We start from the raw sequence: 27,168 nt of genomic DNA, 5'->3' as shown, positions 1-27,168 counted from the left end.
AGAGATCCACTTCCATCAGAATACATCCTCAAATAGTATCATTGTTGAGGTATATAATGATCTCCTGGTTCTGCTCATTTCACTTAGCATCAGTTCATGTAATTCTCACCAGTCCTCTCTGAATTCATCCTGCTGGTCATTCCTTACAGAACAATAATATTCCATAACATTAATATACCATAATTTACTCAACCATTCTCCAATTGATGGGCATCCATTCATTTTCCAGCTTCTAGCCAGGTAATCTCTACTCTCAAGGAGCTTGCTTGCATTCTAATGGGGAAGAGCAATACAAATTGAAATAAATATAGAATAAATATTACTATTGAGTTGATTAGTTGTATCCAACTCTTGTTGATCTGATTTGGGATTTGGTGGCAGATATGGCAGTGATTTGCCATTTTCTTCTCCAGTTCATTTTACAGATGAGGAAACTGAGGCAAACAAGCTTATGTGACTTGTCTTATATCATACAGCTAGTAAGTATCTGAGGCTGGATTTGAACTCAGGTCCCCTTAACTCCAGCACTCTATTCACCATACCAAATAGTTGCCCTTAAAGAAATACTAATAATTTAAACATAAATAAATACAAAGTAACTAAATACATAATTAGATGAAAGTACCCAAGTAGTTAAGAGATCTGGAAAAACATTATGTAAAAGGTGCTTCATCTGCTTTTTGTTGTTCATGGCCTTCAAATGGTCTAATGAGTCATATTTTTGCTCCTCCTTGATCTGTTTTCTAGGTCAGTTATTTTTTATTACTTTGAAATACTTATGTTTTCCTTTTTTTTTTTTTTTTTTGACCTTTTGACTTGGTTTTCTTATTTATTATCTCATCGAGTCATTGATTTATACTTCATTATAATTTTCAGGAAATATGTTTCTGGGATAAAGTTTTGTCCCTCTTGTGCCAAGTTGTTAATTCTCTTTCTATTTCTTTCTTTTGTAACTCCATTTCTTTCCTAATTTTTCTGTAAGTACCCTCATTTCACTTATAAATACATTTTAAAATTCTTCCTTTATCTCTTCCTGCAATTTTAGTTGAATCTCTGCCCAAGCTAAGATTTTCTGTGAATCTTTGTTTATTGATATTTCTCTTCTTTGGTATTTGTTTTGAACTTCTCTGTCACCATATGTTGGGTTTTTTTTTTTTTTTTTCTTTGCTCATTCTTCCAGCCTGCTTCTTGATTTAGGACTTCATGTTAGTGCTGGGCTCTGCTATCCTTTTAGAGGGAAGTCTGAGCTGGTTCTTTTGTTGCTTTCTTGGGATATTGAGTGTTGTTTATTCTGGGACCTTAAAATCCTTGGGGATCTGCTTATACTGTGGTCCAAGGCAAGGACTAATGGCTGCTTCCATGGTCTAAGTTCTGTGAGTTTTTTCCAGTGACCTGGTGCCCAATTTCTTACACTGATCTATCTGGTCCAGGTAAAGGACTCACTTTGACTTTTTCTTAATTTTATTGTTAGGTTTCAGTTTGATACAATTTTCTAGATCTGTTTGGAGGATTATGGATTGGAGTGCAGCTGAATTGCTTCCTGCTTCTCCACATTTTTGGACCTCCCTCCCTCCTTCTCCTTCCTTTCTTCTCTCTATCCTACCATACTTCCTCTCTCTATCCTAACTTCCTTCCATCCCTTCCTTTTTCCCTTCTCTCCATGGGAGTGTCTCAGGTATTCTAGGTCATAAAATTTTGTTCATCCCCATTCTGTTTTCCAGGAATTGATTTTGAGCTTTGAATATATTGAATTTATAATGTACTATCCTATCTTCTGCTTCTGGCATCCAATTAATGAAGATTATAATATGTTGTGATACTAGTTTATGCAAATAGAAAATTGTGTTGCATAGAAAACAAATATAGAGTTATATGAGAAAAAACTAAAATTATGTTTATGGATTGCCTCTATTGTTTGCCAAGTCAGGCATCTATTTAAGTCACTTATACATGTGGATGGTGGTAAGTCCTATATAAATTCTAAGGATTGCTTGGTTAACAAAGAATTGTATGTAGCAGGTGATATCTTTTCCAGCTGGTTTCCCCCCCCCTTTAAACAGAATTGGGAAAGAGAAATTATTTGCATTGCTGCATTGTGAAATCTAATAAATTTTATCTAATCTAAATGATTCTTTATGTTTTAGAATATGCCATGTATTGAATGCTTAAATTCATGTCTGCAGACATAGATGACACATCCTACATCTCTGCATGACTTATTTGAAAAATAGAAACATTTACTTAATTGGACTATTATCAAATTGATCAAAACAGATTGATGGTCTTGAGTATAGTAGATAGTGGATACTGCAGATGGTGGTGTCTGTACCATTTGACATGGGACTACTGAGACTCTAAAATTATTTCAGTGGGATTGCTTTGGTTTTGCTGCAGTTTAAGGGCATTCATTCAACCTCAGGTGCGGTGCAGATGGCAAAGCCAAGCTAATATAGAAAAATGAGAAACAAGTGACTATTTAATGTACAGGAATGCATGATCTGCATCACAAGTAGATGATATTACATACAGGAAACCTGGCCAGATGGCTGTACATTAAAACACATCACTCCTTGAGAGAATTAAGTACAGGCAATTTGCTCAGATTTTCTGCAGACTTGCTGCATATCACATTAAGGTAGAGAGAATGAGAGATTAAATACTTTATTTATTGGAAGCGTTTAGGTGAAGTTGGCAGTTATTTAAACATAATCTTCTTTCCATATGTGTTTAAATTGTACCTTTACAAACAAAAGGAGTCTTGGATTTAAAATGAAAGGGAGGAAAGATTAGAGAGAAAGGAAGGAAGATTTTGTAGACACAATAGAAACAAAATTTTTCAGTATTGTATTTTTCTTCAGATTTGTACTCATGTTTCCCTTTAAGGCATTTATTTAATATGACTAGAATGGTAAAATACTGTGTTCTTTTGTCTTTCTTATTCTTAAGTACCAAAGAAATAATGAGATGCAATGTTTTTAAATGGGCACCCTAAATGTCTTGAGTATAATATAAAATTAGTCAGTTTTCACCATTGTAACCTTACTTTTGTGTTCTTCAGCTTAAAGAAAGTGGTTATTGTACGGGTCATGAACCAGATTCCCAGGAATTCAGCACCGTGGGAGGATGGGTATCAACTCGAGCATCAGGCATGAAAAAAAACATCTATGGCAATATTGAAGACTTGGTAATTTTTTAAATTATTATTACATAGGTTTCATTAACACACGAGAGAGTCTTAAAAAACAAAATTTTGGAATTGGTTAGTGAGGAGGGAACAACATAGCTTTGTAAAATAGCTTTGGGCTTTAAAATCAGCTTTGGCTTTGGATTAGATTGTGTTTCTTTCAGGGATTATTTGGTGGGGTTCATTTGTATTACTAAAAAGAAATTGTCATAAGAGAATTTTAGTTTTGGAATATTTGGTTATTTAAAATAATTTTAAAGCTGATTATCAAAACTCAGTCTCCAAGTCTAAAAGGATTTTCTTTTCAGCTGTTTAGATGAAGTTTTTTTTTTTTTTAACTAATTCCACTCTTGTAAAATAATAAAGAAAAGAATTGCTTTCTAATTTTGTTAGTTTTTCAGATTGAATTTAACTAATTATCATTGTGATACTATCAAACTAACTTGGACAATTCCATAGTTTTACTTTATTGACTTTAACTTTTGAAAGCATTTTTATAGAGCTTTTAATTTCTAAGATTTTGAAGGTGGTGTCTTTCACAACTTTGTTTCTACCTGACTTTGCAATCCTTAAGTTCCAAAGTTTTGAGCAGTTCATTTATTTCCTGTGAGTCGCAAATAGTTTTAATTAGCTTATTTGATTTCTTTTTCTCTAAATCTTTATATTGTAGACTTATTTTTATATTTGCAGTAAACATTTTAAATAAGTTAACTATTATAATGCTTTTTTAAAGAAATTTGTCAAATCCCTTCCCTGTTTTGCAGTTGAACCAAATACAGAATGTTCCATTTTTACAAAAAGGCCAGATTATTTTTGTTGCTGTATCTAGGCTATTTCTTACTTTAGAACTAACCAATTTTGAGAGGCACGCTTTACCAGTTTTCAAATCTAAAGCAGATAATTTGTTTTTTAATCACTTGATATTTTGAGAGACTTAAAGATTATAAATGACAGTGAACATTTTTAATGTAGTGTTAGTGTATGGTATAATTGCTAAATTTTATTATTAACTTTAAAAATGCATTTTCTTTGCATCATTTGCCTTGGAAAGTATCAGACATTAAATATAGGTGTGTATTTTTATTTCTTTTCTGTAATGGTATCCTTGACTTGTCCTTTGTGAAGACAATTGAACACAAGAAAAATAGTTTATTTTCTTTGTGTTTCAGTACATAACTCCAGAAAATCATTTAATCAAAGTGCATGCTTTGAATTTCCCAGCTGGACATTTCCAGCTACATATAGTGTCTCAAATTTAACATGTTCAAGATAATTTATCGTTAGACCTTCCAAACTTTTCTTTATTCCTGTTTAGGGCAACATTATTGTCATCCAAGTTTATAACTTTAGCTTATCCTTGATCTTTCTTTCTCCCCTACCCTACCCCCTATAACCAATCACTTGAAAAGTCTTGTTGATTCTCCTGGTATGTAACTATCTTATCTGTCCCTGTGATAAAGATTCAGAGATTTCAGGGAATATGGATACAATCTCAAAAATCTGATTAGCTACAGGATTTATTGATAGTGTTACAAAGTATGAATGGAACTCTTGTAGGAAAAAAAAAAAGAATAAAAGATGTGTTCATTTTCTGTTTCACTGCCATCCTGAGTCTCTTTGACCTAGTTTGGGGAAGAAAGCCTCATACATGTGCAGTTAAACTACAAATAATTCCCTGTAACCAGCTGATTCTGAAAAAGCTGAAAAATGTTAGGGAGATTTGGGGTATTCTACTGAAGTACTCCAATAAGAGAATCCCAGGCACATTTGAATGCTCCTATTAAGAACTGAGATAAGCTTATTTATATATAAGAATTGGTAAAAATCCCTTTGGAATCAATGTCTGCATTCCTGGATATTTGTCTGTCACTCTAGCTTTTCTTATCTGCATATCCTTCTCTTTTAGGTGAAGGGACTAAACTTTCTTTAGTTCTGCGCCTTATTATTCTTACCTGAGTGAATGCTGTAGTTTTCTAATGGGCTTTTCCTCCTTTGCCTTCTGCCTCCAATCCATGTAAAACATAGCTAACACAGTTAGTGTTCAATCTTCTGTTGTCTCTGGAACAAAACTCAAATTCTTAGCCTGGCACAAAAATCTGCTGTAGTGTATCTGTAATTAATTCATTCAAGATAGAACTAAATGGATTCTCTGATTTTAGAATTTTGTCTTTTGCTTCAAAACATTTATACAAAAGAGTTCATGACTGAGAACTTCCCCACTATTCCCCAAAACACACACACACACACACACACACACACACACACACACACACACACACACACGTACGCACTCACTCTCCCTCCCTCCCTCCCTCTCTCTTTCCCTTCTTCCTTCCCTCTTTCCCTCTCTCCTTTCCCCTTACCCCCTCTTTCCCTCTCTATTTCTCTCTCTCTCTCTCTCTCTCTCTCTCTCTCTCTCTCTCTCTCTCTCTCTCCCTCCCTCTCTCTCTCCCCTCTTTTCTCCCTCCCTCCCCCTTCCTTTCTCTTGCTTTCCTTTTCTCTCCCTTTGCTTCCCCCTTCCTTTCCCTCATTCTCCCTTTCTTTCTTCCTCACCCCCCTCTCTCCCTCTCCTTATTTTCTCTCTAGATTCTATTTAGATGCCATCTCATCTTGAAGGCCCTCTTAGTTATTATTGTTTCCTCCCTCTTTAACTTTCCCCAGTCAAATGTAATCTCCTTGGGATGGGGACCATTTCTCATTTTCTTTGTATTTTTATCATTTAGTACATTGCCTTGCTTTGTAATAATCACTAAATATTTCTTTGAATTAAATCATTGACTACCTGAATTAGTTAGTTTGTGAAAAACTGATTTAATCAGCTTTTAAAAAGTTGTTTAATCATGATTTTGAGTATTTTAATAGTTGTGAAGTAATCTTATGGTCTTTAGAAGACTCTTAGATACACAATAGTAGTTAAAAAAGATATGTTTCACAGTGGGTAGAGTGGGTAGAGTAACTGGGGTTCTGCGGACTTGTGTTCAGATCTTGTCACATACTAGCCATGTGATCCTGGGCTGTTCGTTTAATATCTGCCTCAGTTCCTTTATCTGTAAAATGGGGATAAGTGCCTATTTCCCATTTTGTTAAGACAAAATGAGATATTTTTAAAATACTCTGAAAATCTTAGAATGCTGTATTAAGTCTAATTATTATGGTAATGACCTAGTTAGTTATTTCATTTTAACTTTTCTTTTTAAAAAATTTTGAATCTAAAACACCAAAAATCCATAACACACACACACACACACACACACACACACACATCTATATGAAACTATATTTCTCCATTTCTTCTTTTAAAAATATATAATAAATTTGACACATTACTTAAAAATTGCTTGCTTTTCTTTGTTCCTTTCTAGACTTCTTTCTGTTAATTTAAAATGTGTTACTGTGGCCCTCTTGTATTCAGTGCTTGAGAACCCTCTCCCCAGAAAAGTTATTGAGAGAAAGAAAAAGAAAATTCCTTGTAACAAATAAGTATACTTGAAAAATGAATCCAAAGTGAAAATGTATCTCTTTCTATATACTTTGTGTATGTAATTTCTTCAGCATGAGTCTGTTAGAAAGACTTTATACATTATACTTCATTCTAGATCTGCTGGAGATGTGGTAAATCAGTATTCTAAGAGGTCTTTTAAAATTGCTTTTTTTTTTTTTTTTAATGTTATGGTCCTTATATTAATTATTCTTCTGTGTCTAAATACTTTACTCTGCCTGAGTTCATGCTTTCCAGAGTTCTCTGAAATCTACCTTGTCATTTATGGCACAATGATATTATTTTATAATAATATGACAATTTTTCAACTATTGCTTGGTTGTCTAAAAGACAACCTATTCAGATAATCGTTCTTTTCTTTTCCTTCCTTCCTTATCTCCATGTGGGGCTTTGGAGTGAAGTGATCAGGAGTCTTGCCCTGGGAAGCCTTCTGGGCCGGTCTATCCCTGGTTCTTTGAATTCTCAGTTCTGGATCTTGACATTTGAATTGTAGATCTTCAGGGTTTTTTCCGGCAACTCAGAACTGAGGTTAGGCACTTGGGCTGTATCTGTCTTGTATGCTTTGATTGTTTCTAACTGCTTCTCCCAGGATTTCTAAGATCTCTATCAGGGATCTTTCTCAGGGGCTCCCTCTGGTCTTACTACCTCTGGACACAGAAAGAGCCTTGCTCCCTAATTCATCTCTAATTTCTCTTAGAAGCATTCTGCCATAACACTGGTTTTACTGGTGGCTCACCTTTCCTATTACCCATGATTTCCTGGGTGCCTGTAAAGTTAGGAGATGGAAGAAGTCACTGCAGTTTCTCAGTGGCTTTCTTGATCATTATTTAGTCAAATAATGCAAACATCAGGATATTGCTGGAGTAGGTGCTTGTTCTTAAAGGTATGATGCAGCTGTTTTCAGAAATTTTATTCTTTATAATAAACCTTTTTTGAATTTTTCTTAATTAAGATAAAGAAAAGATAAGTTATTGCCAATCAATATGTGTACTGATACATTTAAGTTCTACTTTAAATTATTATATTTGCTATTATATCCCTTCAAACCACCGCTGAAGAGTTAAAGGGCACAGTCATATTATAATCATTTAGATACTGTTGAGTAGCACATGTTACAAGGCATTAGAATGAGGAAGACCTGGGTTCAAGTTCTGTCTCCATCAAATGCTGGCTGTGTCACTCTTGGCAAGTTCGTTAACTTTTTAGTTCTCTAAGCAACTCTCAAAGACTATGTTTCAGATTGCTGACTTGTATTGCTAGAGGGGATTTCCTCATCCTTTCTTATATTAATAAAATCCCTACCCTTGTTCCAATTATTGATGTTAAAATATCCTTATTACACTTGCTAGTCACCTATGAAGCATTTTATTTGAACAGAATAAAAAGATGCTTCTGTAAGACACCATAGCAAAGTTTGTGTTTCACACTTGCATAAAAGAAAGTGAAAAAGCAAATGTAAAGAAAATGCTTGTAAGACCTTAGGGGCCTTTGTTGGTAAAGTGCATAAAGTTGTATGCAGTGATTAAAATGTAGACCTCTTTATATCTATGAAGAAAGCCATTCCAAATATTTTCTATGTATTTCCTATATATTTCCAGTTCTTGCTAAGCTGAGAACTTGTTCTCACTATATATTTTAGAATGGGCCTTCTCTTTTTCTCTTCTCTTACAGTTTTGAAATAATAGTACCATTGCAGAGTTATTACTTTCCTTACTAAGCATTTTTACCTGGTCACATTAGCCAATTCACTCCCCTTTTCCATTCTTGATTCTCTATTATCTGTGAAGGCAGGTGGTTAGAATAAGGCCTGGCAATGAGATGGGTGATTCTATTCTACACATTTCAAAAGCACATATTTATAGTCAATATTTATGACAATATTTTGTAAAAATCATGTGTTATTTTATTGCTACATGAATTTATATGTATTTTTAAATAATTCCATAAAATTGACATTGTATAATATGCTAAAACAGGTGGTTCATATAAAAATGGTAACCCCAAAAGGCGTAATAGAAAAAAGCTGTCAAGTACCTCGCATGTCAACAGGCCCTGATATCCATCACTTCATTCTGGGATCTGAAGGTAAATAATAAAATAAGAATATTATACAGAGACCTAGCTTTTCTTGAATCTAGATTTTGTATTATAATATTAGAGCACTTAGGATAAAAGGCATTGTATTTTATTTAAAAAAAAAAATTTACCAAAAGGCATATATTATAATCTTAATTTTGATATGAAATTTTGGCTGAAAACATCTAATTAAGGTTCTTTTAGAAATTTTTCCTCATTTCAAATGATCAAAAAATCTTTTTTTGCTTTTATTTGATTTGCAGGTTTAGAGAAAGGTGTGTATTAGATTAAAATTGTTGATTTAAATATTGAATATTCTTTTTAATACTTAAAATAGACAAAAGAACTGAGGTGTGCCCTAGAGTTATTCCATAAAAAAAAAGGAAAAAATTCATTTTATGAGAGTGCACATTCTCAAGGACTTGTGTATCATTCAGACTTATAAAACGAGCATGCTTTTGTAGACCATCATCTGTATTCAAGTATCGTTTTTCCCCTTTCTTTTAACATTTATTTTTATTTGTTACTATTTTGTTGTGATGCAAATACTATTCTTTATTTAGTGAACTTAATGCTTGTGTGAGTTGAACATTGTCCTTTACTTTATCAAAAAACTTTGGTCTTCCAAAGTAATGTGGAAGAGTTCAACTGCAAGTCAGATCAAAAGGTCCCATGTGCAGTGACAAAGCAGATGGCAGTGCCCTTTTTAAAAATTCTTTTTTGACTGATAAAAATCCTGTCAGTTTCTGATGTTAAACCAGTCTCTGTAGGATTGTTTGATAGATTGCTGCTTCACAGGGACTGCTTCTAAGATGAGGGTTGTGGACACTGAGTGGAAGCAGGACTCTTCCCGTCTCTTTGGTTTAGGGTCTTGGGTTTTCTCCATCAGGGTCTGAAGGGAAGATGGTGGTCATAGTGGTGTTAATGTTTTGACTTGTCTAGCACATGTTGCCTTCAGTATCTCTCAGACATGGAGACTTGTTATCAGAAGAGAATAATGTAATGAAGGAGAAGAGGCCAGTCCTAATGAAGGGATCCTTGTTTCTAGTTTGCATTTTCTGTTCCTCCTTTGTCTGTTTCATGTTTGGTGTTTTTTTTTTTTTTTTTTTTCAATGCCCCAAATATGCTGAGCTTTGGTCTAGATGCTTTTCTGTCACAATCTAACCTATTAATATTTTGTATTTTGTTTCCTTTTTCTTGTCAATTACTTTAAATGTACTTGATAAATATTCTATATGTTTTAGTGGGAAATACTAAACAGTCATGATCTGGAATAGCCCATCTGGTTAATACTGGAATACTGATCAATTCTTTCATTTTAATATCCATTTCATGGACTTAATGGTTATCCTTGAACACCTTTAAATAAGTAGTTGAGAAGAAATAATTATTAAAGAATGACAAGAATTGTCTTTGTGTGCACTAAGGTATATTAACCTTTCAAAACAAGTGAAGCCCAAACTGTTGTAATTTTCCTTATAGTTCTATAAATCAACATGGAAGTATTACAGTTGCTTATATTTAATTGTAGAGAGGTATTCAGGAAAGTGCCTAGTTTTATCCTCCTAAGACCAAAAGCTCTTAAATTCTTTTTTTTTTAAATTTATTATAGCTTTTTATTTATAAATTATATGCATGGGTAATTTTACAGCATTGACAATTGCCAAATCTTTTGTTCCAATTTTTCCCCTCCTTCCCCCCACCTCCTCCCCCAGATGGCAGGTTGACCAATACATGTTAAATATGTTAAAGTATAAATTAAACACAATATTAGTATACATGTCCAAACAGTCATTTTGCTGTTCAAAAAGAATCGGACTTTGAAATAGTGTACCGTTAGCCTGTGAGGGAAATCAAAAATGCAGGCGGACAAAGGTAAAGGGATTGGGAATTCTGTGTAGTGATTCATAGTCATCTCCCAGAGTTCTTTCCCTAGGTGTAGCTGGTTCAATTCATTACTGCTCTGTTGGAGCTGATTTGGTTCATCTCATTGTTGAAGAGGGCCAGGTCCATCAGAATTGATCATCATATAGTATTGTTGTGTATAATGATATATATGTGTATAATATGTATAATGAAGTGTATAATGATCTCCTGGTCCTGCTCATTTCACTCAGCATCAATTCATGTAAGCCTCTCCAGGCCTTTCTAAAATCATCCTGTTGGTCATTTCTTACAGAACAATAATATTCCATAATATTCATATACCACAATTTATTCAGCCATTCTCCAATTGATGGGCATCCACTCAGTTTCCAGTTTCTGGTCACTACAAAGAGGGCTGCCACAAACATTCTTGCACATACAGGTCCCTTTCCCTTCTTTAAAATCTCTTTGGGGTATAAGCCCAGTAGTAACACTGTTGGATCAAAGGGTATGCACAGTTTGATAATTTTTTGAGCATAGTTCCAAATTGCTGTCCAGAATGGTTGGATGTATTCACAATTCCACCAACAATGTATCAGTGTCCCTTCCCAAATCCCCTCCAACATTGCACATTATCTTTCCCTGTCATTCTAGCCCATCTGAACAGGTGTGTATCTCAGAGTTGTCTTAATTTGCATTTCTCTGATTAGTAATGACTTGGAGCATCTTTTCATATGGCTATAAATAGTTTCAATTACTTTGTCTGAGAATTGTCTGTTCTTATCCTTTGACCATTTATCAGTTGGAGAATGGCTTGATTTCTTATAAATTAAAGTCAATTCTCTATATATTTTGGAAATGAGGCCTTTATCAGAACCTTTGAATGTAAAAATGTTTTCCCAGTTTATAAGCTCTTAAATTCTTATCCCAGTTTTGTGTCATATTATTGGAGCTAGGGAAATGGCTATCATGGCTAAAAGAAATTTTAGGATAAATTAATTTCTGATTTCTGGTATTTTGAAAACTCATTTACCTAACATGTTTATCATAGTCCAAAGCTTCTCTAGAATTAAAGAAGAATTAAAGTTCTCTTCTGAAAATCTAGGTAATTTGATCAAGAAAGAAAAATAAACTGGCATGATATGAATTCCTATTAGCTTTTCTCTTAACATTTATTGAATACCTACTGTTTGCATGATCCTGAGTATGCTAAAATAAAACAACTTTCTTTTAAAATTATTATTATAGCTTTTTATTGACAAAACATGCATGGGTAATTTTTCAACATTGACCCTTGCAAAAACTTTGGTTCCATCTTTTCCCCTCCTTCCCTCCACCTCCTCCCATAGATGGCAGGCAGTCCCATACATGTTAAACATGTTAAAAGTATATGTTAAATACAATATATGTATATATATTTATACAGTTATCTTGTTGCACAAGAAAAATTGGATTTAGAAAAAAGATAAAAATAATCTGGGAAGAAAAACAAAAATGCAAGCAAAAAACAACAGAAAGAGTGCAAATGCTATATTGTGGTCTACACTCATTTCCCAGTGTACTTTCGCTGGATGTAGCTGGTTCTGTTCATCACTGATCAATTGGAATTGATTTGGATCCTCTCATTGCTAAAAATAGCCATTTCCATCAGAATTGATCCTCATATAGTATTGTCGTTGAAGTGTATAATGAGATCCTGGTTCTGCTTATTTCACTTAGCATCAGTTCATGTAAATCTCTCCAAGCCTCTCTGTATTCATCTTGCTGGTCATTTCTTACAGAACAATAATATTCCATAACATTCATATACCACAATTTACTTAGCCATTCTCCAATTGATGGGCATCCATTCAATTTCCAGTTTCTAGCCACTACTAAAAGAGCTGCCAAAAACATTTTTGCACATGTAGGTCCCTTTCCCTTTTTTAAAATCTCTTTGGGATATAAGCCCAGTAGTAACACTTCTGGATCAAAGGGCATGCACAGTAAAACAATTTTTTTAAAAGAATTTATATTCTTGTGGAGATATTTAATATGGAGACAGATAAATAAATCCAGTTTTATACAAAGAAATAATATAACTAGAGAGTTGTTTCAAGAGAGAGAGAACACTAAAAATCAGAAAGATCAGGAAAGGAATTATGTAAGTTGTCTTATTTATTCTGTGTATCACTTGCATAAAGTCATAGTGGTAAAGAAGGTCAAGTACAGGGGAAAACTTGTAGTTGAGTTTGACTGAAAAGGAGTATGTGGAATGGGGAACATGAAATTTGGTTCAATGGAATTAGGACACATTTGTAGAGCTCTGAATGCTAGGCTGATTGTAATCCTAAAAGGCAAAAGGGAAATTGAAGATTTTTGATTCAGGAAAATGAAAAGGATAGATATATCTTTGGAAGATTAATTTGATAGCTCTGTGGAGGGATGGACTGGAAAAGGAGTGAAGTAGAAGTAATAAAACTAATTAGGCTCTTTTTGGAAATAATAGAAAGATGGTTGACTCCAAGAAGCTGTAGCATGCATAGTGGCTACATCCCAGGAAAAGTATCTCAGCAGATAGGTTAAAACTAGGCTGAGAGCAACTACTAGACTCCACATCAATCTATGAGTTAGGAGGAATGTCTACCCAAATATTTGATGACTTTCTCTGGTGGATTGGATGGATGAGAACCGCTTGTTCTGGCAGCCAAAAAAGCAGCTGAAACAGTTTTTGTGGAGCTCTTAGAGTTTGGTCAGTCATTGAAGATGCTATAGTTGTCTACTTTATCTTAAGCCATCTTTAATTATCCTGAATGACTGGAAGAGAGAGGGAGGCTGATGACTTTGCACAACTCTGCCTCAGTTCAATCCAATTCACATGCAAGTCAAGACATCACCCTGTGATGCCATTGGCCCTCTTTGAAAAAGCATGAACTACTTTTTAAACTACATAGCTAGAATTAATGGCAAGATTAAGTAAAGGTTTATTAGCTATGGGGGAGATACAAATATTTTTATTGAAGGCAAAGAAGAAATCAGTAGGTTGAAGGAGGTTCCAATTAAAAGAATAATAAATTAAGAAGAAATTTGAAGAAATAGCAAGATATATATTGAAATTCCCAACTATTAGAGCAGTGTTTTGAATGGAGAGGTGTCTTAAGCCAGATACTGAAATACTTGTGGGGGAGGAGGAAGTAGAAGAGTAACCTGGGATTGACTGCAGCAAGGATTTGGAATTGGTGCAGAAATCATGAAGACAGACAGACTCTTAGATAATGATGACAAAGGTATAAACTGGAAATGAGAGTTAGGAACAGAAATATACTATTTTTCCCTTTGTAGACTAACTCTATAGAACATATACATGAAGTAGATCTGAGATTCATTATCTTCTGGAAAGAACCAACTTTTTTGTGAGAGCAAGAAGACAAAACAAAAGGGAAGTAAAGAGATAAGAAACAAGACTTGCAAATGTAGTAGGGGTGTCCAGAGAAAAAGGAGCACAAAAGAAGATTTTGAATTTGAAAGGGTTGGACTGAGCCAAAGAAGAATGAGAATATGGGGAGTAGTGTTTTTTTCTCCTCAGTGAATATTGAGTCAAAGAACCAGGGGAACAAAAGCTAGAAAACTGTGTTTTATAACATGGAAATTCATTTATTTAGTAGCATTTGTTAAGACTTTCTTCTGTGTCAGACATTAAAAACAAAAGTGAAATATTGTTTGCTCTCAAAGAACTTTCATTCTGTCAGGGGAGATATAGTGTTTAGGTATGTATTTAAATGTATGTACAAAACTGAATGGTGGCAGTATGTGTTAGCAGCTGTGGAAAATAGGAAAGGCTTAACATAAAAGTTGATACTTGAACTAAAACCTTAAGGAAATTAGGGATTCTGAGAGTCCTGGAGGTAAATTTATGAGAATCCATTCTTAACAATACTTTATGAGACAGAAGGAATAGTGTAAAGGTCAGATCACCTAGACTTAGAGTACATAAAAGGGAGCAATGTGTAATAAAGTTAGAAATATGGATTGTGGACAAATTGTGAAAGGATTTAAATAACAGAGGGCTTTAATTTTACTCTTAGAATTACTAGGGAGGTTGCTATGTAGAGTGGAGACATAGTCAAAGCTGTACTTTAGGAAAATTACTTTTTCTGGAAAAAGAATTAAATGAGAAAACATTTAAAGATGACAGACCAATTAGGAAGCTGTTGCACTTATCCAGATAAGAAATGAGGAGAGCTTGAGCTAAGTTAGTGATTGTATGAATAGAGAGAAGAACATGGATGTTAAATACGTTATTGTGTTAGAAATAAAAAGATTTGTTAATTGATTGGTATATATGGGGTGTTTTAGACATTCTGAGTTTGAGATGCCTTTGGGACATCCATTCAAGGAGCTCAGGAGAAAGACTGTCTAGATAATTAAATCCATGAGACTAATGAAATCACCAACTAGGCATGTATAAAAAAAGAAGGAAGAGGGACATAGGAAAGAGTCGTGTGGTATATACAATCAGGGGATGTGATATAGATGATGATTCTGCAAAAAGAAAGTTTAGGAGTGTCCACATAGATAAGATACCTCACATCAATAGAAAGCAGTATTATTGAATTCAAGATCAAAGACTATTTAGAAGGCAGTAGTCAAAATTATCAAATGCTTCAGAGAGACTAAGGAGATTGAGGACTAAGAGTAAAATTTAGATAGTGAGATCATTGAATGTTGTGGAGAGAGTAGCTTTAGTTGAATGACAAAACTATTAAAAGTTATATTACAGCTTTGAGAAGGGAGTGCAAGATGGATTGGCTTGCTGCATTAAAGGCCCAATTGGATAATAGATGTACAGTTAGTCCACTGTTCAGTAGAAAGAGAATAGGAGAATAATCGTAGAATGTTCCTAAGGGTAAGAGGAAGAAGCCACTGGAGTTTGCGTAGGATAGTCTTTGGCTTTTCTGTGTATGAATAATCAGGTAAAGGATAAATAGAAGTATTCTCTACAAAATTTGCTTTTAGTTTTTTCACTCCCACAAACTCTGCATTATAACTTCACTCATGTGTGTGTGTGTGTGTGTGTGTGTGTGTATTTATGCTCATCTCTCATAAATATAGAAATCTGTAGCTTCTTTCAAAAAAAAAAAGTTTATAAAGCTCTCTCCTAATTTCTTCTTACCTTTTATGCTTCATGATGTTATAATCTTTTTTCCCCTGAGGCTATTGGGGTTAAGTGACTTGCCCAGAGTCACACAGTTAGGGCATGTTAAGTGTCTGAGGTCAGATTTGAACTCAGGTGCTCCTCACTTCAGGGCTGATACTCTATCCATTGTGCCACCTAGCTGCTCCCATGATGTTATAATCTTAATGAAATTCATATGCATAAACCATTTTGATATTTTGATGTAAGCTTCAAGTTAGGGAGACTTGAGTAAAAGTCTTAACTTTCACACATAATAGCTTTGCGATTACCAGCAAGTCACTTAATCCCTGGTGTAGAAAATCCTCTGAGACTGTACATTACTGATAAGTTGCTGATTTATATTAAGACTCTCCTATACCCATGACTTAACAGAAGAAAATGTGATTCATTTATTCTGAATGTTATGGTGAAAGTGTTTTAAAATACATACGTGCATATGTAAACACTACATACCTATATGTATAGAATATATACATATAAGCATGATGAATATATTGCTAAAAGGTATAGAAAATTATGGGAAGTACTTGAATATTTTAAATATTTTATATGTTTACTTAGGTATTCCTTTCTCCTGATAAAAAGATCTTTTAAAATGGTATAAAAAAATTACATGATAAATTAATCAAATCCTACTCTTACTTCTTATAGGAACTCTTGGTGTGGTTACAGAAGCTACAATAAAAATCAGACCAGTCCCTGAATACCAAAAGTATGGTTCAGTAGCCTTCCCTAATTTTGAACGAGGAGTAGCCTGCTTAAGAGAAATTGCAAAACAGGTAAAATATTCTTCCTCAATTCTACTACATAATATAAAATTTTGGGATAGAAAATTATAAATTACTTTTACATTTTGAAACAATATGATATTTAAATAAAATTTTACTTTGTATTATATTTTTGTGTGATCTTTTTCAGTTCATCTCAAGAATATTTTCCCCCAAATCTCATATTGTTTAGTTATTAACTGTTTTTTGTAATTGTGACTCTTATTTCTTAAGTTAAAGAGTGCTGCATTATTTTAAGTCAGAGTAAGATTAATAATCTTTTATCTTTAATTGGTTTTATTTGGACATTATATTTTTATGTTCTTTTAAGAGTAATTATTGATATTTTTAGTTTTTACATTGCCAAGATTTCTTTTTATCCCTTTTCTCCCTCAAGAGCCATCTCTTATGACAAAGAATTTTTTAAAAAGAAAACAAGAAAAAAATTCAACAAAACCAATCAGCTAATTGAAAAAAAAATTGATATATCAGTTGTTCTTCACTTTTTGCAAAAGAGGTCAAGCTCATTTTAAAAATATAACATTTAGTTTCTGTTTTTTATATTATATTCATTGTATATATTATTATTCTAAACTTGCTTACTTTATATCAGTTTCTGTAAGTCTTTGTGCTTCTCTCTATTCATTACGTTTGTTTATTATAGTAACTTTCCATTACATTCATGTTGCACAATTTATTTAGCCCTTCGCAAATTGATGGACATCTACATGTTTCCATTTCTTTGTTGCCACAGGAAGTAATGCTATTTTGGTATATGGAACCTTTCTTTTTTTTTTTTTTTTTTTGGGGGGGGGAGGGAGGGAGTAACTGTTGTGTATATACCTAGCAGGTGGAGTCTCTTGGTCAAAGAATATGGATTTTTATTTGCCAATTTATTTATGTAATACTAAATTGCCTTCCAGAATAGTTGAAGCAGTTTGCAGCTCCACTAACAATGCATGCTTATTTCCCCAAAATTCCTCTAACACTCTCTATAGTGTTCGTTTGCTAGCTAAGGTGAAACCTCAGAATTGTTATTTGCATTTTTCTCATTATGAATGATTTAGAACATTTTTTTCCATATAGTTATTAATAGTTTGCAGTTCTCTTTTTGAGAACACTTGTTTCTGTTCACTGACTTTGGTCTTAGATATTTCAGTAAGGTATTTGTATTCCTTCGCTCCCCTCCATATGAAACCTTTATCAGAGATATTTGATAGTAAGATCTCTCTTTTCTCCTTTATCCCCATAGATTCACTTGTTTTTTTTTCTCAAACAAGATATTTGTTTAACTGCCCAAACAAAAATATTCTGGTTTTGGTAATCTAACAAAAATGGATAAATGAAAGATTTAGAAATATAAAGATGGCATTTTTTTCATAGCATCGTGTTAAATTAAGACAGCTTTTAAGATTAAAAAACACATTTTCAGTTCTCATTTTTTAAAATTTAAGTTTATTTTAAGTTAATGTTTAATTGAATGTATCCTAAGACAAAATTCAATAAATTCTTGTTAAGTAACAAGTAGAAACAAAATGAAAATGGGTTGATCTAGAGTCGTTTGAGAAGAGGAATGAATTTGCTCTGATACTTGAAAAAAATCCCGAATTATAAGGGAATATTTAGCCTTTTTAATTTTATTAAAACAGTATTGAGAAGTTCACCAATTATAAGAGAGATGACTTGAGATAATAAATAGCACTGAATATTAAGGAGTTTCTACACAAAATGTTAAAGTGAGAGTTTTGCTGAATACTCCAGTGATTATAAATTTGGACAAAAACTAAAATACAAAAATTAAATTACAGTAAAATCTGCTCCCTCAGAATAGAATAGAAGTATATACTTCAGTATAAAAGATCACATTATTAGAAAACATTAAGTTCCTTTTATTATCAGTACTTTACTGAGTGTAAGTAAAACATAAAAAAGTTAAAAGATTCTCCCTACTTTCAAAGGAGCTCAAAGTCAAATGGAAGAGACAAAATCTTAGCAACTATATAAAAACAAAGTATATATACAGGATAAATTAGAGATGATTAACAAAGAGAAGGTGGGATGTTGGCTGAAACTTCAGAGAAGCCAAGAGTTGGAGATTAGGAGAGAGAACATTCCAAACATCATGGAAAAGTGCTATTGAAAAGAAACTGTAGCAGAACTTGATATTTTGATAGGGAAATACTTAACAATTAGGAAGAACATTAAATGATATTTACATTCTAGAAAGTTTGTACATTATTTTAGTCTCTTTATTTAAGATGATGAATTTAAGATTTTAGAGGTCTGAGTAATTATATTCTTGTATAAATATGGAACATTTCTCCCAAAATAAATTTGAATCATTCCTGTTAGTTGACAGAATTCAGATGGAAGATCACCTCAGTCCTCTACTTGGCTCTAGTATCTTCCTTTTCCAATCCATAATTCATTTAGCTGATGAAGTGATTTTCTTAAAGCACAGATCAACCCACATTTTCCATCTTCTTAATAAATTCCATTGGCTCCCCATCACTTCCAGACTCAAATATAAAATCCTCCATTTGGTGTTCAAAGCCCTTTATGATATAGCCCCTTCCTACCTTTCTAATTTTCCGTTACACGTTACTCCCTGGCACATATTCTTCAATCTAGTGAGTTTTAAAAACAAACACCCTCCATTTCTAGACTGTATTTTAGTTTGGTTGTTTTCCATCTTTGGAATTTTCTCTTTTCTTTCCTCTGTCTCCTGGCTTCCATCAAGTCCTAACTGAAATCTTGCTTTCTACAGGAAGCCTTTTCTAGTTCCTCTTAGTTCTATAGTTGTTTTTTTTTTTCATATAATCCTGTTAATTATTTTCCATTTCTTTTCTACATAGCTTGTCTGTGCTTACTTATTTGCATGTTGTCTCCTCTATTATATTGTGAACCCTTAAGAGCAGGAACTTTTGCCTGTATTTATATCCCCTGTGCTTAGAACAGTGCCTGGAATGTAGTACATACTTTTTAACAAATGTTTATTGAGTGACTGAATTGGCAAAGTTTTCATAGTTGGCATTTTGCTGATTGCATCAAGTCATTGTATTGATCGCCTCTTCAATGAAATGCACAATCTTTAAAAAGCTCTGACCTATTATCTAGCCAGAAAAAACAAGTGGGTGAAGAAATCTGGTAATCCAGAGTAAATCCAGCATATTAAATTGATCTCATTTTACAGATAATGTAGATAGAAAATGAAGTAGGTCCAAAAATGAATGAAAGAAAGCCTGTAAGTTCAACTTTTTTTCAATGGCACAACAGTTTTAAAGATTTCATATTTCTTCTTGACATTCTGACATCAATGTTTTTCCATTGATACTATATCACTGAAAAACTTCTCTGATGCATCAAAATTATGAGTTACCCAAAAAAGCAATGAGAAAGTACATTATGAGCATATAAGTAGGCTGAGATACCAACAGCTAATTCTTACATACAAAAAGTGGTGTAAAACATATAATCAAAAAGATGTGTGACTTGAAGAGGATTACAGATAGATCATATAATATATTAGTTATCTATGTACTGCCAAGGAAACCTAGAGAAAGATCCCAAGCATGTCCAGTGGATTGCATTTCCTTAAAAATAACACTACCTAATTTGTTATGTCATTATTCTCTCCCAGAATATGCAAAATATTATTGGGTATATATTTTACTTATGGGCCACAAGAGAAAAGACCTCATTTTCAATTCAGATATATTTCAACTGACTATAAGTTTCATGTTCAGACATATTTAAAAGACAACATCATTCAGTATGTTTGCCTATATAACATGTAATAGTAATGTACATTTGTTCATTAATTTCCAAGATATATAGACCTTTCCTCTTGTGTTATAGCTCAAAATTAGAAATCACCCTTAGTATTAGTACTGTTAGAAAGAAAAACAATAAATTATAAGGTTTTAAACCTTAATCATTCAATCTAGGATTTAGAATTTCAATTGGATAGCAAAAGAATTAAGATCAATTAAAATAGATGGCACATGGTTTATAATTGTGCCAAATTCCTGATTGAATAATGAGTTGGCTGCTTGTAATCCTTCACTGTCATGTCTTAACACTTCCATTTTATGATACTTTTCACACTCAAGTTGCATTGGAAATGGCAACCTATATTTTGGATGAGTATCTCTGGGGAAGAAGAATCCATTTTTCACAAATAGCAAAGTGTACATCTTCATCATTAAAGGAATTATACTAAGAAACTCTTTGCTGACTGCAGAAGAATTCTACTAAATTCTTTCTTCTCTGCATGAGGAAATAGTCTCTTTCAATACCCTACTGCCTATGAGGAGGTAGAAAGGAAGATACAGTAGAAGATTAATGTGATTATATCTGATAAATGGCAGTCCAGTACAGTGACCAACTTTGCTCAAGTAGATAGGTAAGTGATTGATTCTTAAGGCTTTTCTTTCTTAGGAAACGCCTATATCCTCTACCTTCTCTGTCCTCCTCCCACTTCCTATGCCAAAGTAATTATGACAGTTCTTTAGATATTCATCAACTAATCCTATTGCCAGGCATAATGTTTTGTACCATTCAGATTCTGTTGACTTTTGTGGTGGTGGTAGAGGTGTGCCTTTTGGAGTTTTTTGTTTGTTTGTTTTTGATTTTTAGGAAAAATGAAAAAAAAATTTAATTAAGTTGAGTAGAGAAGGTTTAATTTTTTTAAACTAATAAACAAAACTAGCAGACTGTGCCATGCATTATTAAATGAGGCACTTCATTTCAATAAAATATAAAGTACCCTTGTGCTATATATTATTGTTTGTATTCTCTTTTGAAAATTATTGAGATTCTAATACATATATGTATAAAATTAAATGTTATATAGAAAAAATTTTTCTACATAAAATTAAATTATATATAAAATTAAACTAAATTGCTAAAAATATAAAATTAAGCTAATAGAAATCATTGTTAGAATAGAAATTATAAGAATATATAAAATTAAATTATTAGAACCATTATTAGAATAATGTTATTAGAATATATAAAACCAAATCATTAGAACTATTAACCTCTAAAGGAGCTTTTGCTAACTTGGGGCTTCTTAGTACCTACTGTGAACTTCACAGTTTCAAAGAATTTTTTAGTTAATTAAGTTTACATTTAGTAAGCATGGCTAGAACATTACTCTTGGAGCCAGGATAGCCTGGGTTCAAATCATACCTCTGGCACACACTGACTTTGTGACCGTGACCAAGTCATTCAACTTCCTAATGCTGTTGGAAACTGAATGGAAGTTACAAAGGAATTGCAAATTTGCAGCACAGAGAGAATCTCCCTATCTGGAGTGCAAAATATTTTCATATGTATGGATTTCCTAAACTTCCCCTTCTGCTGTCCTGGCACAAGTAAAACAGAAAATCTTAAAACAAAACAACAACAAAAAAGTCATGGAGCTTTACGTTGGAATTCAATTAAATGTAGAAGAATATGAAAGCAGTGATTTCCTCCTTCCCTCTCCTCTTCTCTTCTTCCTTTCCTCCCTTCCTCCTTTCTGTGTGTCTGTTCTCTGTCTCTGTGCTTCTGCCTCCAGATCTGTCTGCTGTCTGTCTCTTGTCCCTAGAGGTGTTGCCAATGTCCCTAGCATACTGGAGATTAAATTAAATTAAATTAATTATGATTATAATTATAAAAATAATTAAAAATGAAATCCTGTTAGGATATTTAATTCTGTATCAGTATGAACTTTTGAAAGCAGTTGGCTTTTTACAGGGAATAAGTTTAAAGTCATTGTAGCTATATGTTCCATTGCTATATTAATATTGTATTTCCTAAATATTCTATGACTTATTTTTGTGAGCCCCAATCTAATAACATGGATTAACCTTAAAGCCAATCCTTTGATTAAGAGGGGCTTATTTATGCATCTTTAGTTTATAAGAGCTTATCAACTCTTATCTGTCTATCTGTCTACCTGCCTACCTATCATGTCATTTTTCTTTTAATAAGGAGGAAAATATTGTAATCGTTTCCTTTCCACTTTAGATTATTTTAGTCGCATACATCTTTTTGTGAAAATAGAATTTCTTTTTCAAAGTGTTCAGGGGCAAGTAGGGAACTCAGCCATTAAAAGAAGACTTCTGGGTTTTTCTTATTGTTCTTGTGTAAATATAAGGTAAGATAACACTTGCAAATGAATTGAAAATACTTAGATATATAATAGCCTTAGATGCATTGTAGTATTTATTATCATGAATCTAGATTTTAGCTTTAAAAGTCTGTAGCAACAATAGCAGTTTATTAGCAAGAAAAATTCATTGTCACTACATATTCATTTTATTCCATCAGAAAATTCAGATATCTCTTATCTTTGAGTAAGAAAAATACTCTTACATTGATTTTAGAAGATATAGTTAAGGATATTCATTATTGAATTATTTAAGAACCCAACATTATTTGGTAGAATATCATTGATTCTATGCAAGTTAAAGGAAGATGGTTCTTGCCCTCTAGGAGATTGTAATTTAAATTATTTATTACCATTAATTTGTTGTAAATATATGCTTAGATTAGGTTACTTGAGTAACCTAACTGATAAATATTTTTACATTTTTTTCTTTACATTGCATACACAACCTCCTCACATTCCCCTCCTCCACCTCCTGTTTTAGCATTCCATCCTGAGTAGCAATCTCTCATTCATGTTCAATTGAGAATAGTTTATATCATCTATTATTGATTCTCTTTTAAACAATTGAGGAGCAAAAATATGTGGTTTAGAGTTGAGGCTGATTGAATTTTGTAATCAGTTTTATGACTATCTTCTGATGTTTTAACAATAAAGTATGTATTTGTTGGGAAATTTTTTGAATGACTTTTTTTGTTTGACTCACAACTTTGTTATTTTTTTTAAACAATATTAATTCTGAGTCTTAACAGAAATAATAATAAATGGTTATCTGTATTTTTCTAACACTTTAATCAAGTCAGTCTTTTAGCTTTGGTATCTTGAAAAGGGTTATAAGAAGACACAAGCAGTTTTGTATGAATATAATAATGTTCAAGCTTTAGAGAACTAATACAAATCTATTCTTTTACTTTGAAGAAAAATAGTTACTAACATTTTGATATTTAGTGTTACCATATTTCTATAACTTTTTCTTACTGATCATTTAAATACAGAGTGCAAATTGGTAATGGTGAAGTGACTATGAAGATCTCATTTCTGTTAAACAAGAAAAAAATTGCTCTCATCAATTAGTACAAAAAGTGGGCATAAGCTTGCTTTGTTTGACTTTCCAGATCCCCTGGTTCTGGTTTTATGTCAGGTTCTTTATTCCCCAAGCAAGTTTAAAAAAAAAAAAAAAAAGGTTCAACATTTTAAGGTGGTTCTGCACACCTACCAGCAGAGGTCACTTAAAGCAAATAACTTTGATTTTTTTTCATTTTTATCTCCGTATATTTCTGTTATTTCTTGAGTAATGAATTTGAGATTGCATTTAGAGCACCACTTGTTAGCATTTTTGCTACTCTTAATTTTGAAAAAAATATTTACTGGGGTTTGTGTCAAGAGAACCAAAAATTACCTTATCTATAAACTTAATATCAAAACTCAAACCTCTAAGTGGAGGGGGAATAGAATCCTATATAATAAAAAAAGTTTGTAAAGTTATGTGCTAAACAAATTATGATAGTGTTTTCCTTCAGTTTTCTCATCTTTGGAGGCATATTTGTTTCCAGTTTGGGATATATCAAAATGATTAAAAAAAAAAAAAAAAAAAAAAAAGCCTGAGCAGAGCAATTTATCACCAGTTTTGTTTTTAAATCAGAAATAATTTTAATATCACTGAAATCATTGTATATATTGGGTTTTGACTATTATACATTACTCTCTTTTTAAATTATGATTGTTTTGTTTTTAAGTACTGAGAAGATATTTACATAACTAGGTGTAGAGATAAATTCCTTGGGTGTTTGGAAAACCAGTGTTAGTATTACTTTATTCCTCTTGAAGTATATAATATATCTTACTATTTTAGGAATTGTAGTTTGAAATGAACACAAAAATTTGAATCCCAAGTCTCCTAACTTAAAGTCTTGGATTATATATTTTATAATCATATGCCATTAGGCATATGATCATACTCTGTTCTAATTCCTTTATTTTCTTATCTATAAAAATAATTAATAATAACTTTTACAAAACTTACTTGAAAGTAATCTTAGGAACAGCAGTGTTCGTCATTCCACTAGTCCTGCTCCCAGCCTGGCCCCCAGAACTATCATCCTGGGGAGCAAATGTTATGATAGGAGGTACCATAGGCTAGTCCTCTACTACCTCTGTGACCATCATGCTCCTGGAATTCTGGTGGTGAAAGCCCTGGGCCTCAAGCTCAAGAAATGTGGGAATTGAATAACTCTATTAGCCCAGTGTTCATAGTTGTTATCTAGGGAATTAACCCAGTAAAGATGTTATCTGGTAACTGCTTTTTCAGATACTACAGCCACTGCCTCATCTGCAATTACAGCTATGGTAGACCCAGAAAGGAAATTCTTAACATCAAAGTCCTGGGCACTCTCAAATGGTTGAATTTCAGAAATAGATATGTTTTTTGCAATTTAAGTGATACTGAAATAGATGCCTGGTCACGTGCTTTACATTTGTATCATAAGGACCACTAGGTCTTTGTATCTGACTTGTAGCTGAAAGGGTTTATAATCTTTTCTAAGAGCAGAAACTGTTTTGCTTTTAATAAATACTTTTTTTCAGTCGTTTATTAGAGGGTTATTGTAGAAAATATACTCAATGGACTTTTAAATAACATATCAAAATGATCTATTATTTTCATCATCAATAATAAACAAAAAAATGTTATCCATTTATATAGAAGCAGCATAGTAAATGATTAGAATATTAAAGTTGAAGCCAGGAAAACCAAGTTTCAGATTCCTCTGGCATTTAACAATAGAAAGACTGGTATTTAATAATACCTTGAAGAATCAAATTGTGCCAGTTGTTAATAATAACTTATATTTATCCACAAGGCAAAGAACATAGTAAGATGAAATTTTTTATTTTAAAGTAAAATTTAATAACATTAATTACATTGAAATTATATTTACAAAGATAGAGTAAATTATGGTAAATTATCCAAAAAAATTTATGTATCAATGGATACAAATGTGATCCTGGATAAATCATTCAACATCTGTGCTTCTGTCAGTTTACTAAGACTTCTTTCAAGTCAAAGAATGGTGGTGATTTTAATAGAGGCTTTTCCTACCCTAAGATTTTCCTCACTTTGAGAAAATTATAATTCCTTAGATATCTGCATATCTGCCAATATAGTTAAACTTGATTGCTTAAAAATGTTAAAATATCAGATTTGTTATTTTTCATTTTAAAACATTATTCATAACTATTGCATGTGCTACATATAGCAAATTCTTTATAACTTTACTTTTAGATATTTATTATGCATATAGAGGCAACATGGTTCACTAGTAAGAGAACCAAATTACAGTAGGAAAAGCTGCTTCGTTCTCAGATCTTACATTATGTGAGTGGGCCATTTAACTCTTTCTGAGCCATCGTTCCTTGATGGATAAAGTAGGTATGATGTTGCCCATTTTGCTTACTTAAAATAGTTGTTTTGTAGATTTAAAAGAGTCAAGTGTTATGTGATTAAAAAGTATTATTATGATTTTATAAATGGATCACCAAATGCTCTTTCCATAGATCGATTGTGGACTTCCTTGTAATAAATGAAATTTGTCACTTAGTATGAAAACTGAAGAATTAAACTCTTTAACATGTAAAATAACAATAAACTTTGTCATTTTAATTTTAAAGGCTTAAAAGTAATTTCTGTAATACATATATTCAAAAAGCTAAAAATTTCATTTGTAATATAGTTAATTTCATTTTAGTGTAAAGAAAATAGCTAATTTACTTCTTGTTGACTTGAACAACATGTTGATTTTTTTTAAAAGCATGACAAAGTTTAATAGCTGCTTACCTGTTTTTCTCTAACACAAGGAAATAATATATCATGTTAGTATGTAGTAGATTTTTAGCTTATTTTATTGGATATGTGCTTTATTTTTGTTTTAGAAAATTAATATATACTTTGATGCCTCATGTAACCCAATTAAAGGCTTTTGAAATTCTAGAAACTTTATATGTGGTTTCCGTTTTTTAAATGAACAAAAAAAGTCCAAAAGGGAATTAATAATAAGTCATGTAATTTTACATTATTAATTTAAAATGTATAGAACATAATATTTTATAATGGTATTTGTTTCAGATAAGTTCAAATGAATTAAAATGTTCTGCTTCACAAAAATTTCTAGCAGTTTTGCTCATGTATGCCAATATTTTAGGAATAGTGTGTACCAGATGACAAATTCAGTAATGATTAAATGTAATACTCTAGAAAACTTACTCAATTTTTATTAAATATCCTACTTGTCTCATAGTTTAGTTTTATAGTAAATTCCTTGAGGATTTTGCCCTGTGAATTATTACTATTTTATCTTAATAGCATTGGGGCACCCTTTTTATTTAAAAAGAAACAACAAAAATGAGCCTACACACCTTCCCTGATGATCCAGTTTTTCTTTTCTTTCA

The 27,168-nt window shown here is 32.3% G+C and overlaps 1 protein-coding gene across 2 annotated transcripts in view; it reads left to right on the top strand.

The window, feature by feature from the left end:
* AGPS (alkylglycerone phosphate synthase) overlaps window positions 1-27,168 on the top strand; it is a 146,738-nt gene that overhangs the window by 67,163 nt on the left and 52,407 nt on the right. For both annotated transcript variants that reach the window (XM_051986137.1, XM_051986138.1), the window contains exons 9-11: window positions 3,059-3,184; window positions 8,660-8,768; window positions 16,453-16,580. In XM_051986137.1, coding sequence (XP_051842097.1) covers window positions 3,059-3,184; window positions 8,660-8,768; window positions 16,453-16,580 — 363 coding nt within the window. The remainder of the gene's footprint in view (window positions 1-3,058; window positions 3,185-8,659; window positions 8,769-16,452; window positions 16,581-27,168) is intronic.

The sequence above is a fragment of the Antechinus flavipes genome, chromosome 3 (assembly GCF_016432865.1).
Source record: "Antechinus flavipes isolate AdamAnt ecotype Samford, QLD, Australia chromosome 3, AdamAnt_v2, whole genome shotgun sequence".
Classification (NCBI taxonomy): domain Eukaryota; kingdom Metazoa; phylum Chordata; class Mammalia; order Dasyuromorphia; family Dasyuridae; genus Antechinus; species Antechinus flavipes.
The sequence above is the reverse complement of the archived record's forward strand: the minus strand, read 5'-3'. Positions and strand labels throughout refer to the sequence as shown.